The sequence below is a fragment of the Elephas maximus genome, chromosome 8 (assembly GCF_024166365.1).
Source record: "Elephas maximus indicus isolate mEleMax1 chromosome 8, mEleMax1 primary haplotype, whole genome shotgun sequence".
Taxonomy (NCBI): domain Eukaryota; kingdom Metazoa; phylum Chordata; class Mammalia; order Proboscidea; family Elephantidae; genus Elephas; species Elephas maximus.
The window spans coordinates 11,387,008-11,407,316 of NC_064826.1; the positions used below are offsets into that span (position 1 = coordinate 11,387,008).

Sequence of the window (20,309 nt, forward strand, 5' to 3'; positions counted from 1 at the left end):
CTTACCTTGTAGAAGTTGTCCTGGCTTCCCCAGTATTGTGTACTGTCTTACCCTTCACCAGACATCTTTGCTTTTTAATACACTTCAAAGAGGTCTTTTGCAGCAGATTTGCCCAAATCAATGCATCGTCTGATTTCTTGACTGCTCTTCCATGGGTGTTGATTGTGGATCCAAGTGAAATAAAATCCCTAACAACTTCAATATTATTATTATGTTAGAAGATTTCAGATAAATTTGGCAACAGACGTGTAAACAGAGGAACAGTTGTTAAGTTTACTTATTGTTCTTGTATATGGATATTAGCTGTAACAATTATATGTTGATTTATTTTTTATTGTGGTGAAAATACACACAAAAAACATTTGCCAGTACAGCTTCCTCGTTTGCTATTCAATTAACACGTTGGTTACATTTTTCATGTTGTGCCACCATTATCGCTGTCTTTTTCCAAAATAACCCACCACCCCATGGTTTATGTTAACCACAAACTCAATGCTCCCCAAACGAAAACTCCAGGCTTCCCCCTCCCTCCTACCCCTGGTAACCATTAATAATCTCTGGTTTCTACATATTTGCTTAGAACTTCTATGTTCTTGAGTTATTTATCCCTGTGACAAGAAAAATTATGATTGTTAAAAACAAACCATTATTTGGTTTTATAAAAACAAAATTCTCGTGTTTTTCTCCCCCTTTCTGTTTAGGCTAATTATAAAGACTGAGTTTTTGCCCACAAAATATCGAGGCTACATGCTGCCCTTGTCTCAGGTAAGGTAAAATGGGAATTCCATCCAGCGTTCTGCATCCTATAGGATAGGACAGGCATGGTTTTTCTGCCAGCCAGGCATTTGGTCAATTGTTGATGGTTCTTTGGTTAACACACCGGTAGTACTTGGCTCCAACCAAAGAACACTGGGAATACTTGAAGCCAGAGGTCCAGTTCCATTGTTTGTACGTCCAGAACTTCTGCCATCCAATAGTGCTATTTAGAACGCAGCAACTCCTTCTTCTGCACCCAAGAAACATGCCCATAGCTGGCTTCACTCGAGGTCAACCCCGCAAAGGAAGCCCCAGAACTCTGGGTCTAAGTGGTGTTGACCTGATTTTACTAGGCCCAAGATTTTTTTTAAGATAGAGTCATTTATGCTAAGCCCCATGGCAGCAAACTGAAACCTAACTTTGTATTTCCTGTACATGCCTGGCCTTCCCAGATGCCAAGATCTAAGTCAGCCAATATTTGCTTGCCTGCCTCAGCTATGGTATATGACCTGGCTCTGAAAAGTTCCCAACACGCCATATAAGGAAAGTACCTTAGAACTGGCCAATCACTTTTTGCCCAGTGTTACTTCCTTTTCCTTATACCACCTTGCCTATATAACTTTTTTCCTATCCATTCATCCTTTGGAGTTCTTGGCTGACTTCCAGATGAGACACTTCCCAGTTCATGAAATGCAAATAAAGTTGATGAGTCATATATAGATTTAATCTTGTGGAAATCTTATTTTTAACAAAAGGTTCTCCTTCTCTCTTTCCTTCAGGGCAATGTCATTGAACTGTGATGAATAGTGGAGGCAGGGGCACAACTACCACCCTTTTAGTAATACTGACCCTTCCAGGAGTCCCTGGGTGGTGCATGGTTAACACACATGGCTGCTGACCTAAAAGTTGGAGGTTTAAATCCACTCAGAGGTGCATCTGAAGACAGGCCTGGTGGTCTGCTTTCAAAAAACACAGCCATTGAAAACCCTATGGAGCACAGTTCCATCTGACACTCATGGGGTAGCCAAGAGTTAGAGTTGACGCCGCAGTACTGGTGGCCTCCCTTTCAGGGATACTGGAGTCTGCCAGTCGATAACTAGACCATGCCTGAGAGATCATTGCCCCCCTCTCCAGCCCCCAGCTAAACCATTTATCCAGGTGATAAAACAGGTAAACTCCAAGCCCTTCTCTGTCCCCAGATGGTTCTTGATTAGAATCTGCGTCCCCATAAGATATGTCGATCTAGGTGCACCATCTTTGATACCATCACTACACAAAGCCCTGGCGTTTCAGAGAGTCCAGGGAAGAGAAGACCCTTCCCAGTGAGCACTGTGCAATTGATAGTAAATAAAACAGTAGGAGAATACTTGTAAATTTATTTTTACATTTTTTGACAATGAACTTAGGCAGCATACCAGGAAAACAAAATTTAAAAGAACCTAACAAACACTGTTGTTGTTAGGTGCCGTTCAGTGGATTCTGACTCACAGTGACCCTATGACAGAGTAGAACTGCCCCATAGGGGTTTCTAGGCTGTAATCTTTATGGGAAGGACCCCTGGTGGCTCAGTGGTTCAGTGCTCAGCTGCTAATCAAAGAAACCACTTCTTAAGAGAAAGATGTGGCAGCTTGCTTCCATACAAGATTTGTTCCTTGGAAATACTACAGGCAGCTCTACCCTATCCTACAGGGTAGGTATGAGTTGGAATTGACTTGACTGCAATGTGTTTGGGTTTGGGTGGTTTCATCTTTATGGGGAAGGAGCCCAGGTGGTGCAGAGATTTAAGTGCTCGGCTGCGAACCAAAAGGTCAGCAGTTTAAACCCACCGGCTGCTCCATGGAAGAAAGATGTGACAGTCTTGGAAACCATAAGAGGAAGTTCTCCTCTGTCCTATAGGGCTGGTATAAGTCAGAATGGATTCTTTGGCAAAGGGGTTTAATCTTTAAAAGAGCAGATCGCCAATTGCCAATTCTTTCTCTGGTAAAGCTGCTGGGTGAGTTCGAACCGCTGACCTATAGGTTAGTAGCCGAGTGCTTAACCACTGCACCACCAGAGCTCCTTTAAGAAACACTAATGTTAACTTTTCACATTCCTTCCGAACTTCGTGAAGACAGATGCCAACTTTAATACTTAGTGCTTGCACTTTACACTTGATGTTGTTTAATGAGTGAGATCCTGTTGAAGCCCATCGGTGGGCATTTTCTCTTTCACCTGTCCCTCCTACCTTGGCATTCTTCCTGGGCTTCATTGCTTCCTTGGTTGTATTCAAAGCCAAATGATAATGGCCCACTCCTTGGGTGGCCAACCCTGTAGAAATCTTCCCACAGCGTGGTAGAGGACAGGAGCTGGGTTTCATGGGAATTTATCTTCTAGGGCATATTTAGCAACAGGGTGGGGGGACAACTCAAGTTCTTTGTCCTTTCTTTTTTTTAGACTCTGTGGTTAATAATCTATAAACAAGTAATTAACCCCCAAACCCTTTGCTGTCAAGTCAATTCCTACTCATAGCAAACCTGTAGGACAGAGTAGAACTACCTCATAGAGTTTCCAAAGCTGTAATCTTTGTGGCCACCGCTTATCTGCCAATTTGTCATACTGTGGTGGCCTGCATGCTGCTGTGATGCAGGACGCTAAGCCACTGGTATTTCAAATACCAGAAGGGTCACCTTGGTGGACAGGTTTCAGTGGAGCTTCCAGACGAAGAAAGACTAGGAAGAAGGGCCTGGCTCTGAAAAAGATTGGCCAATGAAAACCTTAGGAATAGCAGTGGAATGTTTGTCTCATATAGTGCTGGAAGATGAGCCCCTCAGCTTGGAAGGCACTCAAAACATGACCGGGAAAGAGCTACCGCCTCAAAGTAGAGTTGGCCTTAATGCTGTGGACGAACTAACGCTTTTGGGACCTTCATTTGTGGACACGGCACAACTCAAAATGAGAGGAAACAACTGCAAACACCCAGTAATAATTGGAGTGTGGAATGTACAAAGTATATATCCAGCAAAATTGAAAGTTGTCAAAAATGAAAAGGAATGCATAAAGATCGATATTTTAGGCATTTAGTGAGCTGAAATGGACGGATATTGGCCATTTTGAATCAGACAATGGTATGGTCCACTATGTGGGAATGACAAATCAAAAAGGAATGGCATCTCATTTATCGTCAAAAAGAACATTTCAAGACCTATCCTGAAGTACAATGCTGTCAGTGATAGGATAATATCCATACACCTACAAGGAACATCAGTTAATACAACTATTATTCAAACTTATGTACCAACCACTAATGCCAAAGTTGAAGACACTGAAGATTTTTACCAATTTTGACAGTCTGAAATTGATCAAATATGCAGTCAAGATGCATTGATAATTACTGGTGACTGGAATGTGAAAGTTAGATACAAAGAAGGATCAGTAGTTGGAAAATATGGCCTTGGTGACAGAAACGATGCCAGAGATCACATGATAGAGTTTTGCAAGACCACCGACTTCCTCATTGCAAATACCTTTTTTCAACAGCATGAACAGTGACTGTATACCTGGACCTCACCAGATGGAATACGTAGGAATCAAATAGACTGCAAAGTGTGGAAAGAGACAATGGAAAACTCAATATCATTGGTCAGAGCAAGGCCAGAGGCCGACTGTGGAACAGACCATCAATTGCTCATATGCAAGTTCAAGCTGAAGATGAGGAAAGTAAGAACAAGTCCACGAGAGCCAAGGTATGACCTTGAGTATATCCCACCTGAATTTAAAGACGATCTCAGGAATAGATTTGACACACTGAACACTAATGACCGAAGACCAGACAAGTTGTGGAATGACATCAAGGACATCATACATGAAGAAAGCAAGAGCTCATTAAAAACACAGGAAAGAAATAAAAGGCCAGAACGGATGTCAGAAGAGACTCTGAAACTAGACCCTGAATGCTGACTAGCTAAAGCAAATGGAAGAAATAACGAAGCAAGAAAGCTGAATGGAAGATGTCAAAGGGCAGCTTGAGAAGACAAAGTAAACTATTATAATGACATGTACAAACAGCCGGAGTTAGAAAATCAAAAGGGAAGAACATGCCAGCATTTTTCAAGCTGAAAGAACTGAAGAAAAAATTCAAGCCTTGAGCTGCAATATTGAAGAATTCTACTGGGAAAATATTAAATGACGCAGGAAGCATCAAAAGAAGATGGAAGGACCACATAAACCAGAGACTACATCAGCCTGAGACCAGAAGAACTAGATGGTGCCTGGCCACAACTGATGATTGCCCTGACAGGGAACCCAACAGAGAATCCCTGAGGCAGCAAGAGAGCAGTGGAATGCAGACCCCAAATTCTCGTAAAAAGACCAGACTTAATGGTCAGACTGGGACTAGAAGGACCCTGGAGTCCATGGTCCCCAGACTTTCTGTTAACCCAAGACAGGAACCATTCCTAAAGCCAACTCTTCAGATGGGGATTGGACTGGAATATGGGATGGAAAATGATACTGGTGAAGAATGAGCTCCTTGGATCAAGTAGACACATGAGACTATGTTGGCATCTCTTGTCCGGAGGGGAGATGAGAGGGCAGAGGGGGCCAGAAGCTGCCTGAATGGATACAAGGAGACAGTGGAGTGAAGGACTGTGCCATCTCATTAGGGGGAGAGCAATTAGGAGTGTATAGCAAGGTGTATGTAAATTTTTGTATGAGAGACTGACTTGATTTGTTAAGTTTCACTTAAAGCACAATAAAAATTAATTTAAAAAATAAATAAATTAGTAAGGGAGACCAAAGAAGAATTGGTGCTTTTGAATTATCGTGTTGGTGAAGAATATTGACTATACCATGCATGGATTACCAGAAGAACAAACAAATCTGTCTTGGAAGAAGTACAGCCAGAATGCTCCTTAGAAGCAAGGATAGTAAGACTTTGTCTCACATACTTTGGACATGTTATCAGGAGAGGCCAGTCCCTGGAGAAAGACGTCATGCTTGGTAGAGGGTCAGTGAAAAGGAGGAAGACCCTCAACAAGATGGACTGACACAGTCTCTTTTAACCAATCAGAGATTTTCTATGTTTATTTTCTTGTTCTGAGCTATGTTCCAAAAAAACTGTCAGCAGAATAAGTAGCTGCCATTAACTAATATGTGATATGAGTGTATACTGTAGGTGTCACTAATATTTTTAAATATAGAAAATTATGCCTGTGTTGAGAAAAAAGAAAAAGAAGATGGAAGGAATACACAAAGTCAAAAAGAATTGATTGATGTCCAAGAATTTCAGGAGGGAGTATATAATCAGGAATCTATGGTACTGAAGGAAGAGGTCCAAGCTGCACTGAAGGCTTTGGTGAAAAACAAGGCTCCAGGAATTGAAGGAATACAAATTGAGATGTTTCAACAAACGTATGCAGCGCCGGAAGTGCTCACTCATCTATTCCAAGAAATTTGGAAGACAGATACCTGCCCAACTGACTGGAAGAGATCCATACTTATGCCTATTCCCAAGAAAGGTGATCCAACAGAATGTGGAAATTATCAAACAATGTCATTAATACCACACGCCAGTAAAATTTTTTTGGAGATCATTCAAAAGCAGTTTCAGCTGTACATTGACAAGGAACTTCAAGCCAGATTCAGGAGAGGATGTGGAACCAGGGATATCATTGCTGATGTCAGGTGGATCCTGGCTGAAAGCAGAGAATGCCAGAAAGATGTTTTATTGACTATGCAAAGGCATTGGACCGTGTGGATCGTAACAAATTATGGATGACATTAAGATTGGGAATTCCAGAACTCTTAACTGTGCTCATGAGAAACCCGTACACGGATCAAGAGGCAGTCGTTGGAACAGAACAAGGGGATACTGCATGGTTTAAAGTCAGGAAAGGTGTGTGTCAGGGTTGCATCCTTTCACTGTACTTACTCAATCTATATGCTGAGCAAATAAGCTGGGAAGCTGGACTATATGAAGAAGAACGGGGCATCAGGATTGGAGGAAGACTCATCATCAACCTGTGATATGCAGATGACACAAACTTGCTTGCTAAAAGTGAGGAGGACTTGAATCGCTTACTGATGAAGATCAGACCACAGCCTTCAGTATGGATTACACCTCAACATAAAGAAAACAAACCTCCTCACAATTGGACCAATAAGCAACATCGTGATAAATGGAGAAAAGATTGAAGTTGTCAAGGTTTTCATTCTACTTGGATCCACAATCAGCACCCATGGAAGCAGCAGTCATGAAATCCAAGAATGCATTGCATTGGGCAATCTGCTGCAAAAGAGCTGTTTAAATTGTTAAAAAGCAAAGAAGTCACCTTGAAGACTAAGTTGCACCTGACCCAAGCCATGGTGTTTTCTTTCAATCACCTATATGCATGTCAAAGTTGGATGATGAATAAGGAAGACGACGGATTATTGTCGTCTTTGAATTGTGGTGTTGGTGAAGAATATTGAATATACGACAGGCTGCCAAAAGAACGAACAAATCTATCTTGGGAAAGGTACAACCAGAACACTCCTTAAAAGCAAAGGATGGCGAGGACTATGTCTCAGATACTTTTGATGTGTTATCAGCGGGGATTAGTCCCTGAAAAAGGACTTCATTCTTGGTAATATGGAGGGTCAGCAAAAAAGAGGAAGACCCTCTATGAGATGGATGGACACAGTGGCTGCAACAATGGGCTCAAACATAATGATTATGGGGATGGTGCAGGACCAGGCAGTGTTTCATTCTGTTGTACACAGGGTCGCTATGAGTCAGAACCAACTTGACGGCACCTAAAAACAACGGCAACATTCAATCCGTATGCTAAGCAAATAATCCGAGAAGCTGGACTATATGAAGAAGAATGAGGCATCAGGATTGGAGGAAGACTCATTAACAACCTGTGATATACAGATGACACAACCTTGTTTGCTGAAAGCAAAGAGAACTTGAAGTACTGATGAAGATCAAAGACCACCTTCAGTATGGATTACACCTCAACATAAAGAAAACAACAATTCTCACAACTGGACCAATAAGCAACATCATAAGTCACAAGGAGCCCTGATGTTGTTAAGCACTCAGCTGCTAACCAGCCCTCCAGCAGCTCCTTGGGAGAAAGATGTGGCAGCCTGCTTCTATGAAGACTATAGCCTTGGAAACCCTATGGGGCAGTCCTACTCTGTCCTATAGGGTTGCTATGAGTCAGAATCGACGGGACAGCAATAGGTTTGGCTTGGTTTAATCCTTAGGGAAGTAGACTGCCACATCTTTCTCCTGCGATCCAGCTGGTAGGTTTGAACCTCCAACCTTTGGGTTTGCAGCCAAGCTCTTAAAGCTGTGCCATCAAAAAAAAACCCCTTGCTGTAGAGTCGATTCCGACTCATAGTGACCTTATAAGACAGAGTAGAACTGCCCCATAGACTGCCGACGTTTTGGTTAGCAGCAGTAGCACTTAACCATCACGCCACCAGGGTTTCCAGGGCTCCTTAAATAAGCAGTTAGTCCTCCTGAAACAACTCTTCTCTACAGGACACACGGTAGACAGCAGGCCTGAGCTCTCTGGATGGAGTCGTTCTCTGCGCCTTGGATGGAGTGTGGCTTACGGCAAGAGCTCAACCGTTAATTTCTGTGTGTTCGTTGAATGAATGTACACTCCAGCTATTTACTTTTGTCGTAGACTCCTTTGGTGATGAAATAGTCTTCCCGTGCTGAATCCTCCCGAAGGGTCTTTTATCGTGGCACCCTCTCTCCATCTCTTCAGGTGGTACAGGGCCATTGTCCACACCATCTTCAGATGGGGAAAATAGTGCTCACTTCAACACTCAGAGTCGTTCTGCTTCCCAACCCATGGGGCCTGGCCACACATATAAAATGACCCACAGGATGAGTATTTTAAGTACAAAAAGCAAAATGTGGGGCAATATGTGTACTATAATACCATTTGTGAAAAAAAAAGCAGAATAAATATATGTGTGTGTGTTTTTTTATTATATATATATATAAAACCAGTTGCCTGGGAGTTGATTCTGTCTCATAGCAACCCCATGTGGATCAGGGTAGAACTGTGTTCCATGGAGTTTTCAACGGCTGATTTTTTGGAAGTAGATCACCAGGCATTTCTTTGAAGGTACCTCTGGGTAGACTCCAAAGAGCAACCTCTCTGTTAGCAGTCGAGCATGTTAACTTTTTACAGCACCTAGGGACTGTATATGTATCCTTGTTAGCATGTATATGCTTAGAATGGTTTGAAAGGATACACAAGAAACTGGTAATATTGGTTAATTGATTATTTCTGGCAAGTGAAATTGGATGGCAGGGGTTAGGAGTGGGAGATGATTTTCTGTGTTGTCCTTTGTACCTTTTGAGTTAAAAACCATGAGAATGTATTATCTGTTCAAGAAAATAAATGTTAAAAAAAAAAAAAATGTAGGGCACTCCCAACATCTGAGACTGTGTCAGGCCCAGATTTTAACCCTCCATGGTATCGCTGATTCTGGTGACTTTACTCTAGTTGGCGGTCCCCTGTGTGGACAAGCAAGTTGAGCCATGGACAGGTGGGTGGTGAGGTGGGTGGAGAGGTGGCTGAATAGGTGGGTGGAGAGATGGGATAGAGAGGTGGGTGGGGGGTGGGGAGGTGGGTGGAGAGGTGGCTGAATAGGTGGGTGGAGGGATGGGATAGAGAGATGGGTGGAGAGGTGGGGATCTTGGTAGCTGTACCAGGAGTAGAACCTGCACCGGGCACCCCTGCATCCATGGTCTCTCAGCAGACCATCCGCATGGTAAAATGCAGGCAGAGTGGCTGGAGAGAGGACCCACCAGCCAGCTTGATAGGGTTTGGTCTGTGTTCCTCCCCAGGTGTTCTGGCTTGCCGGCTCCCTGCTCATCATTGGCCTGGCGTCTGTGGTCATTCCCACCGTTGGCTGGCGCTGGCTCATTCGCATTGCCTCCATCCCCGGCATCATCCTCATCATGGTCTTCAAGGTGAGGATGCTCCTGCGGTCCTGGTGCCTCCTCCAGCGCCCCAGGGGCCTTTGGACCACAAACATCCTCCTCTTGTCCACCCCTTCCCTTCACTCAACAGTCTGTCCCAACCAGCTTGCCTCCCTTGCCTGCCTCATATACATCGTGTAATCCTGGAGGTTTTTGTGTTGGCCCTTCTGGGATCTCCAGTGCCCACCGGCTGGTGCTTTTTACATGTTCTCAGCCACCTCATACCTACTTGGTGGCCTCTTGCTTGCCCGCGAATCTATAAGCTCCTCAGCTGCAGAATTGCTGGGTTCTAGTAGAACTCTGGAAACCCTGGTGGAGTAGTGGTTAAGTGCTACGGCTGCTAACCAAAGGGTCGGCAGTTCAAATCCACCAGGAGCTCCTTGGAAACTCTATGGGACAGTTCTACTGTCTTATAGGGTCGCTATGAGTGGGAATCGACTCAACGGCACTGGGTTTGGTTTTTTTTGGGTTTTTTTTTTTAGTAGAACTCTGCTTACTGTTCTGTGTCACCTACCCCGTGGAATCAAAGAAGTCCAGAGTTCAGAGGGGCTTTCACACACACACACGCAAAAACAGTTGCCCTTGAGCAGATTCTAACTCATGGCACCCCCATGTATGTCAGAGTAGAACAGTGCCCCATAGGGTTTTCAATAGTAGAAGTAGATGGCCAGATCTTTCTTCCACGATACCTCTGGCTGGACTTGAACCTCCAACCTTGTGCTTCGTAGTCAGGAGTTTAACTATTTGCACCATCCAGGGGCACCTTAGTGGTCATCTATCCAAAAGCAGGCATTCCCTGTGGCAGCAGGTTTCTGCCGGGACCTTCCCAGCTCGGTATATTCCACCTCCAGGCAGCTGTGGTTGTTGGAGTGTCCTTTCCTAAATTGAGTGGAATTATTACTTTGTAATTTTACCTGCTTGTTCTAGTCCTTCTCTCCGGAAAACCTGAGGTCTATTTTTCACCACGAGAGTCCTTTAAATATCAAATAATCTAGGGCCCTCCAAGCCTTCCTTTCTCTAAATATAGCAATTCCAGAGAAACAGGAACAATGGGAGATACATCTCTTTCTCTGCAGGGAGAGGGAATAGAGAGAGAGAGGAGAGATTTATTTTAAGGAATTGGCTCACGTAGTTGTTGGGGGCTGGCGAGTCCAAACAGCAGGCAGTCTTGAGTCGGGGTTCTGCAGGGCAGGCTGGCAGGCTGGAAACTTGGCAGGGTTTCTATGTTGCAGTCCAGGCAGAATGCCTTCCTTCTCGGGGAAACCTCAGTTTTTGCTCTCAGGGCCTTTACCTGATTGGATGAGGCCGGCTCACATTTTGGAGGGTAATCTGCTTCCCTTAGAGGTCAGCTGGTAGTAAACGTGAAGCATATCTACAGAACGCCTTCCGGGCAACATCTGGACCAATGGTTAACCAAGCAACCAGGCATTAGCCCAGCCAAGCCAACACATCGCGTTAACCGTCACATACACCTTCCACTCTGTCTTCCGACCCCTGGCCTGGAGCCCTGTCTGGGGGTCCCTGTCCTGTAGGCAGTAGGTTAGAGGGTGCGCTGGGGCTGTGACTCAGACAGCCTTCTGTTCCTCCGAGTGGATCTCCCGTCTCCATTGATGTAGCACACACATGGCACTGCTGTCCAGCCGGCAGCACCCACAGTGGGACCCTCAACCCTGAGCTCTGCCTCCGTGATTTGTTTCCAAGCCTAGGCACCTGAAGACATGTGGAGCCTGTAATTGTGCGCTCAACGGGGTTTCTGGAATCTACATGTAGGACTCCACTGTCCGACACCAGACATGGTACATACCTGGTTTAACTGGGTGTCCCATTTTCCCTGCTCTGGCCTCTAGGGGGCAGTGTAGTATGTTGGCTCCAGAGCCAGCTGTCTAGAGCAGAGCTCAGCACCAGCGCCTGGAAAGTCAGTCCACTCCTGAGTGCCGAATGCATAGTGTGTATTTCACAGGGCTGTGGTGAGGATAAAGATAACATGTAAGACTCCCCAAGCTGTCTGGTAAGCCTGCTGCTGTCAAATCAATTCCAACTCACAGTGACTCGTAAGACAGAGTAGAACTGCCCCATAGGGTTTCCATAGCTGTGATCTTTACAGGAGCAGACTGCCACATTTTTCTCCCAAGGAACAGCTGGTGGGTTTGAACTGCCAACCTTTTGGTTAGGAGCTGAGTGCGTAACCACTGTGCTACCAGGGCTCCTTTCCCCAAGTAGCCCATGGAGCATAAGTGCTCAGTATGTGTTAGCTATTGAGCTTTGTCAGTTCCTTGTAAAAAATCACTATTACTTTGAATCTTGAGCTTACCCTTTAGTTCGTCACACTCGCATTGAGCAAGTGCCAGGCTCAGTACTAGGTTCCTAGGCCAAAGAGAGGCAGAAGACAGTTTATGCCACCCAGGAGCTCCCAGCCAATCAGTGGAAGCTGGATGTGAAGAGAAAGCACTGGGTAAATGCTGTCCCAGCTACAGTCAGGGCTGTTGCCTTCCATGTGGGAGACGCCCTGTGCAGCCTCCACCCATCACTCTGTGGTGGTTTGCGTGTTGCTATGGTGATGGAAATCCTGGTGGCGTATGGGGTAAGTGCTAGAGCTGCTAAGCAAAAGGTCAGCAGTTCAAATCCACCAGGTGCTCCTTGGAAACTCTATGGGTCAGTTCTACGCTGCCCTATAGGGTCACTATGAGTCAGAATTGACTTGACGGCAGTGGGCTAGGTTTTAATGGTTTTATGGTGCCGAGTAGGTTTCAGCGGAGCTTTCAGACTGTGACAGACTAAGAAGAAAAGCCTGGTGATCTACTTCTGAAAATCAGCCAGTGAAAACCCAGATCTACAATTAATTACAGGGATGGCACGGGACCGGGCAGTATTTCGTCCTGTTGTACACAGGGTTGCCATGAGTCTGGGGGGTGACATGAGGGCAGCTATCCACAGCAGGGTAAACCCCAGCCCACTCATGAAGGTGTGAAGATGCAGGACACGTTTGGGGAGGAGATGGAGCTGGGATGGCTGAGGGGGTGCTGGTGGAGGGTGGGCTGGGAAGGTAGGCCTGCGGCCAGACCTGGGCGGGGGGCCTGGATGTTTAAGGAGGGGATAGTGTCTGTGCAGGGGCCGCTGGGTGGAGGGTGGCCCGACCAGGACCTGGAAGCAGTAAGAAGACCATGGGGACAGTCCCTGTGGGAGGTGGTGAGGACCTGCCCTGCCCACGATTGATGCAGTGGGGTGGAGGTGTTGTTGGCGGGTGTGTGTGAGGCTCTTCTGAGGAAAAACCAGTGGTCCCCAGTGGATGAGGCTCGAGGGCAGGGAGCCATCCACGCTGAGTCTCAGGTTCCCGGCTCCAGGGGAGGCCTATCCTGCTTTCCGAGTGTGATGCTCAAAATATACAACAGTTGGACTGTAAGACAGAAAATGACACTGGTAAGGAGTGAGCTTCTTGGCTCAAGTAGACGCCTGAGACTATGTGGGCAGCTCCTGGAGGTGAGATGAGAAGGCAGAGGGGGACAGGAGCTGGTTGAATGGACACGGGGAATACAGGGTGGAGACGAGTGTGCTCTCTCACGAAGGGGAGAACAGCTAGGAGTACATAGCAAGGTGTGTGTAAGTTTTTATATGAGAGACTCACTTGAACTGTAAACTTTCCCTTAAAGCACAATTAAAAAAGAAAAGAAAAGAAATGCAACAGTTATGGAGGGAGGAGGGAGCCCTGGTGGTCCAGCAGCTCAAAGGAGAAAGAGCTGACGATCTGCCCTTTGGGGCAGTTCTGCTCTATCATATCGGGTCGCAATGAGTTGGGATCAACTCAACGGCACCGAACAACACTAGCCTGGAGTGAGGACCAAGGCCTCACAGCATGGGTTCGGGGGCCCCTCTGTTGTTGACGTTTGGGCTGCTGCACTATGGGGAGGCTGGGGACCTGGCAAGGGGCTTTGGTGGCAGAGCAGTAGTGGGCACTGGGGACCTGGGGCAGCGGGCGTCACCACCTAGCTGTAAGACTTTATCCTGTTAACAAGGTGAGAAGCTCAGTACCAGCCTGGTGCTTCTCCCAGATGGGATGGCAGGAGCAGAACATGGCCATGTTTGTTCTAAACCAGCTTCAATTCTAGAAGGCCTGCGTGTTTTATGCCTTCAAGCTCTCACATTCCCTTCCCGTCTGGGGAATGTGTGCAGCAGCAGTTGTCAGGCCCTGGGGTCTCTGGAGCTGGATCCTGAAGCTCTCTGTGATCCGTGCAGTTTATTCCTGAGTCGGCTCGCTTCAACGTCTCCACTGGGAACACCCAGGCTGCCCTGGCCACGCTGGAGCGCATTGCCAGGACGAACAGCTCGGTCATGCCGGAGGGCAGGCTGGTGGAGCCAGTGCAGGTGAGTGACAGATGTCCAGGTGGCGTCCCACCCGACCTACTTTGTCATATGGGGTTGCTGTGAGTTGGAATCGACCCCACGGCAACTGGCTTGGCTTGGCTTGGTCCCACATGGAGTCATGGGAGCCAGCGGCCAGAGGACCTGAGCTTTCTCATCCTGCCCTTAGAGGCAGAGGGCTAGGAGCATAGACTCTGGGGTACAGTCAACCCAAAACCAATCTGGTTACATGAAGTCACCCCTGACTCATGGCGACCCCGCGTGTGTCAGAGTAGAACCGCAGGCCATGGGGTTTTCAGAGGCTGTAATCTTACAGAAGACCCCTGGTGGCACGAACAGTTTGCAGTGACCACTAACTTAAAAGGAGCCCTGGTGATGCAGGGGTTAAGTGCTCAGCTATTAACTGACAGGTTGGCAGTTCGAACTTACCAGCCGCTTAGAGGGAGAAAGATGTGGCAGCCTGCTTCCGTACAGATTAAAAAAAAACCAAACCCTTTGCGGCTGAGTCAATTCTGACTCATAGCGGCTCTATAGGACAGGGTAGAACTGCCTCAGACTGCAGGCTTGGAAATCCTACGGGGGAATTCTACTCTGTCCTATAGGGTTGCTGTGAGTTAGAATCGATTTGATGGCAATGGGTGTGGTTTTTGTTTTTGGACTAACCTAAAGGTTGGTGGTTTAAACCCCCCTAGCGGTACCTTTTTTTTTTTTTTTAGCAGTACCTTGGAAGGAAGGCCTGGCAATCTGCTTGCATTAAGATTGCAGCCAAGAAAACCCTATGGAGCAGTTCTACTCTGTAACACGTGGGGTCGCTGTGAGTCAGAGTCCACTCCATGGCGACTAACAAGTTGGGAGGGGAGTGTTTCCAATATTGGTTCAATTTATTTTAAGCTTATAGTCTGCTTATGTTTTAATCTTTTGATTGAGTCAATTTTAGTAATCTATAGTTTTTTTTAGAAAATTGTCCAATTCATCTAAGTTTTCAAAGTTATTGATGTAAAATTGTTCTGAGTGGTCTCTTAGGAGTTTCAAAACTTTCTGCTTTGTAAGTATGTACTGTTTTTCATCTGAAATGTTGTTTATTTGTGCCTTCTCTCTTTTTTCTCAGTCCCTCTTACTAGAAGTCTGTTTTATTAGACTTCAAAGAATAAACTTTTTTTGAACTGATTCTCTTTATTGATTTTTTCATTGTCTCTTTAACTTCTACTCTTCTGTGTTGTTTGACTTTCTTTTGTTCTTCTAGCTTCTTGAGTTTAGAACTTAGCTCATTTACTTTTAGTCTTTTTGATTTTTAATAAACCATTAAGCTGCATTCAAAAAGTTTTGTTACAGAGTATTTTTATTTCTATTTCATAATTTCCATTATTATTTTGTCTTTAACAGTGAGTTATCTTTTAACTAACTTTTTTTTTTTTAATTGTTATTGTTTCCAGTGTAATTGGATTTTGGTCAGAAGATGTTATCAAATATTTGGAATTTATTGAGGCTTTTCTTTTGTCCTTTACAGAGCCACTTCTTGTTTATGTTTCACGTGTGCTTAAAAAAAAATGGATGTTCTCATTAAACATGTGTGTGTGTGTATATACATTGTAAAGGAGAAGTTTATCAAGGTTTTTTTTTTTTTTTTTTTGACCAGGACTAGATGATTGAATTAAACCCAGTTTTTGCTGAATTAAACTGGTCTTTTTACCTGCCTGCCCGGGGTTCCCTATTTAATTAACTGAGTCAACCCAGAGTGCTCACAATGCTATCATTAAACTCTTTTAATTGTTTAGCAACCATGGAAACACAGGAGAATGTTTCCCCTGGGCCAAGGTTGAGATGTAAAAGCAAAGCACTCAGAAAAGATAATATTGACATAGGAGCATTTTGTGTACAGAGGGCCCAGAAACTATTTCCTTATGACAAAGATGTGATAGCAGTGTTCTGAGAGGACCTTGGAGTTAGCCGTATCTGAAATTCCCCGAGTAGCTTACACAGATTTTGGTTACACGAGCAATCCTGAGAAGAAGAGTCCTGGCACCAAATGTCCGTCATCAGTCTGGTCCCCAACCTCCCTTAGAGACACTTCTCATTAAACCAAGTTTTATGACATGTCATCCTGTGCCTATAGTTTGGTATCTCTGTAACTCCTGTGATTAACTTCTGTAACACATTCTTAGTCCCCTTACCTCACTAACCACCAATCAAAATAGCACAAGCCCTCTTCCTTGTCTAAACCCTATAAAAAGGTTGGTGTAGTTACTGAGACTCGGATTTGTGGTTTCACGCTCATGAGCCGCGTTGTTCCCGGTCTGGACTGCTTTTAAAGCCTTCTGTTTTATTCTAAAGCCGCATTACAGTTTCTCTGTAACAACATACACATGCACGAGTGTGTGTGTGTGTGTGTGTGTGTGTGTGAGTATACATACATATATTTCTATTTAATTGTTGCGTAAATATTTGATACTTGTACTAGATTTTGTCTGCTTGAGGTAATAGTTCCCCAGCAAGGCGATGGCTTTGTCCATATCTCCTCATAGTTCTGACAGTTTGCTCCATGTGTTTTAAGGCTGGCTTCTTGTTGCATCTTAATGTATGCTTGAGCTCTTTGGGGCATGGATTAGTCTTATTATTTGAAGTATGTCTTTATTCCCACTCTGCTTTGTACCATAAATTCTATTTTCTCTCATGTTAATATGTCTAAACTGGCTTTGGCTAGTATTTTCCTGGCATATCTTTTTCTAGCCCTTTATTTTTAACCTTTCCGTATTGTTTTGCTTTAAGTATACTGCTTATAAATATAGAGCTGGTGTTATTTTTCCCACCCAGTCTGATATTCTGTTGGCGTAGCCATGGGTGTGCCTGTTCCTGACCCTGCTTCTGCTCTGGGTCTGAGACGATGCCCCAAGCAGCAGCTGCCCTGCCCACCCCCTTCCACAGAAACCTCCCTCTCCAAAGGAGCCTGTGGCCCACCCAGGACGGTTCATGTCTGAGTGTCCAGTCCTCAAGTGTCCCCCACACAGATACCAGGGGGCTGCTCTGGGCATTCCTGATTGGTTCCCTGGACACCAGTGATGACAAACTACTGCCAATCCCACTGCACCCGGCTGGTGCTGGGCATTTTACCGGTGAGGTGTTGTGTGCTCACTGACAACGCAAAAATCATGAGGATTGAAGTTGTCAAGGATTTCATTTTACTTGGATCCACAATCAACATCCATGGAAGCAGCAGTCAAGAAATCAAACAACGCATTGCATTGGGCAAATCTGTTGCAAAGGACCTCTTTAAAGTGTTAAAAAGCAAAGATGTCACTTCGAGAACTAAGGTGGACCTGACCCAAGCCATGGTGTTTTCAATCACTTCGTACGCGCGTGAAAGCTGGACAGCGAATACAGAAGATGGAAGAAGAATTGATGTCTTTGAATTATGGTGTTGGCGAAGAATACTGAATGCCAGAAGAAGGAACAAATCGGTCTTGGAAGAAGTACAACCAGAATGCTCCTTAAAAGCAAGGGTTGCAAGACTTTGTCTCACATACTTTGGACATGTTATCAGGAGGAACTAGTTCCTGGAGAAGGACATCACGCTTGGTAAAGTAGAGGGTCAGTGAAAAGGAGGAAGACCCTCGATGAGATGGATTGACACAGTGGCTGCAACAATGGGTTCAAACATAGCAAGGATTATGAGAATGGCACAGGACTGGGCAGTGTTTCATTCTGTTGTATGTAGGGTTGCTGTGAGTTGGAACCGCTTTGACGGCACCTAACAACAATACCCCAGACCTTCTGCAAACTCCTAATCGTATTTTTTTTCTTTTTTGAGGAAGTAGATTTTTAATTTTATTTAATCTTTTTTTTTAACTCTGGTAAAATGCACATAACAAAACATTTGCCATCTTAACCGTTTTTCCATGTGTAATCAGGCAACATTGGTCACGTTCGCCATGTTCTGCGATCGTCACCACTACTGACTGTGTCCTGCTCGGGTGTTTTCATCTTGCTTTATGGGGTGTTTTCCCCTAATTATTACGCATTTCTCAAAATCTAATTGTGGAACAAGACACCTGAGCTTTCTTCCAAGAAATTAAGGATGATTCCGTTATTCTAATTTATTCTCTGAATTTTGGAAGTAGCTATTGAGGGTTCAGAGTTCTGGAGGCTGCTATTAGATAGCCTTGGATATCTTGAGCCTTCCTACCAAGATGCTGACAGCTACATCTTATTGGGCAAAAGACGGTATGGGGCTAATTGGTTGTCACACAACTGTGATTAAATGAAAGAAGTTATTTACACTTTGTAAAGACTGGCACAAAATCTTTATGTGCCTAGGAAATTTTGAGGTCAGCAGTATAAAAAATAAAGATGGTTTCAAAGAGAAAAAAAAACTTAGTAGAGACAATTAACTGAAAACCACAGAGAGCTGCATGAGCATGGGGGACCAAGCTCCCCCATTTTGGGTGTGTATTTGTGAAATGGACCCAGTAGTTGTAATTCCATTACTAGAGACCTTGAGGCCCAGAAGGGTGTCCCCTCCTCCTTCCTTTCCCTTCCTCCTCCATCCACACACTGTTCCATCCAGCATTGTCCCTCTTCAGTCTTCCTCTTGCCTCCTCCATGCTCCTTCCTCCAACTGGCCTCCTCCCTCCACATCCCATCTCCCCCCCTCCAGCCCCTCCTTCTCCCCTCTTCTCTCCACATTTTCTCCCCTCCTTCCTCTCTTCTTCCTGCCTCCTTCTTCCTTCTGCTTATTCCTCAAGCGTTCAGCTTCCAGCCTCCATCCATCATGCCCACTAAGTGGTCTTATCTTTCCCCACCATCACCCATGGAGCAAGGCCCTGTGGATACACAGCCACAAGCAGTAGACCCTGCCTTCCAGACTCTCAGGTCCCTGGGTAACACAAACGGTTTGTACTCAACCATCAACTGTATGGTTGGGGATTTGAATCCACCTAGTGTTTTTTAGTGTTTAGTGGTGGCATGGAAGAAAGGCCTGGTGATTTACTTCCGTAAGATTACAGCTGTTGAGACCCCTGTGGAACACAGTTCTACACTGAAACACGGGAAACGTGGGATTGCCAGGAGTTGGAATCGACTTGAAGGCAAACGGTTCAGAACTGACAATCTGCTTAGAGGCCAGAGTCACGTATGAGAGAATCAACGACAGTACCAACTGCAGATGTGGGGAGCCAGCTCTGTGCAGACAGCTGGGCCTGTGCGAGCAGAACAGAGACAGTGACCAAGCAGTGTGGTCTGCGCCACCTGCTGGGGATCTACGGGATGGGAATAGTGCCCTGAAGGGGAGTGAGCCCTGTTGGGGGGAAAGGGTGCTGCAGGTAGAATGAAGCTAGGGAAGCCTGGAGGGAAGTGTGCAGAGGGGCTGGTCAGACTGGCCATGTCAGCAGACCTACAGGAGGCTGGACTGGACTCCTCACAGTGAGGACGTGGAGATGATTTTGGGAACCAGCTGGGGTCGGCCACACCACAGAGGAGGTGAGAGGGGGCCCACCTATTTGGAGTGAGGCCAATGGTCTCGCACCACCCGACTTATCAGCATAAAGTTTATGATTGTGATTCTTTGTAGACTCAGCTTTCTGAACCCCCATATGACTTGGGGACCACAGTCACGTCTAAACCCAAGGGGACATGGTTGAGAGGTGGATGGGCCAGACCTAGGACTGGTGCTCCAGAGACCTGGGCTCTAGGCTGGTTCTGCCTCCAACTGGCTGTGTGATCTTAGGCAAGTCACTTACCATCTCTGGGTCACATGTTCTGTATCGGAAAATGGGGAGCTAGGACTTGATCACAGGGCTCCGCACGAGGAGGAACCGTAGCCCCGAGACGTAGAACAGAGCGGTGGAGTGTCTGTAGATCCACCTCACCCACAGTGACCTTGAGACACTGAGTCCCAAAGCCACAGGAGCAAAAGGCCTCTAGGTCCCTTCAAGCTCCGACTTTCTGTGGCAGCAAACTCCAGGATATCTGGTGCCAAACTCGGGAGTCTAGCTTCCACCTGTAACCCCCGAAGCATCCCCAGCTTCACAGAAAAACCCATGACTGCTCAATTCCATGTAACCCATCCTTATTTATTTTTACCCAAAAATGGTCATTAGGCGCCTGCTATAGGTAAAAACTAAACTACTCCCTTTGTGATACAGACAGAAATTGGGCATTCTGTCCCTTTCTAAATGTACGCCATTCTTCTGTCTTACACATGCCTCATATATATATATTTTTAATACAAGGT

General features: G+C 45.5%; 1 protein-coding gene across 1 annotated transcript in view; it reads left to right on the forward strand.

The window, feature by feature from the left end:
- The window catches only part of SVOPL (SVOP like), a 66,714-nt gene that overhangs the window by 24,184 nt on the left and 22,221 nt on the right, over positions 1 to 20,309 (forward strand). Inside the window, exons 6-8 of the mRNA XM_049894606.1 lie at positions 702 to 765; positions 9,593 to 9,718; positions 13,958 to 14,086. Of these exons, the coding sequence (XP_049750563.1) occupies positions 702 to 765; positions 9,593 to 9,718; positions 13,958 to 14,086 (319 nt within the window). The remainder of the gene's footprint in view (positions 1 to 701; positions 766 to 9,592; positions 9,719 to 13,957; positions 14,087 to 20,309) is intronic.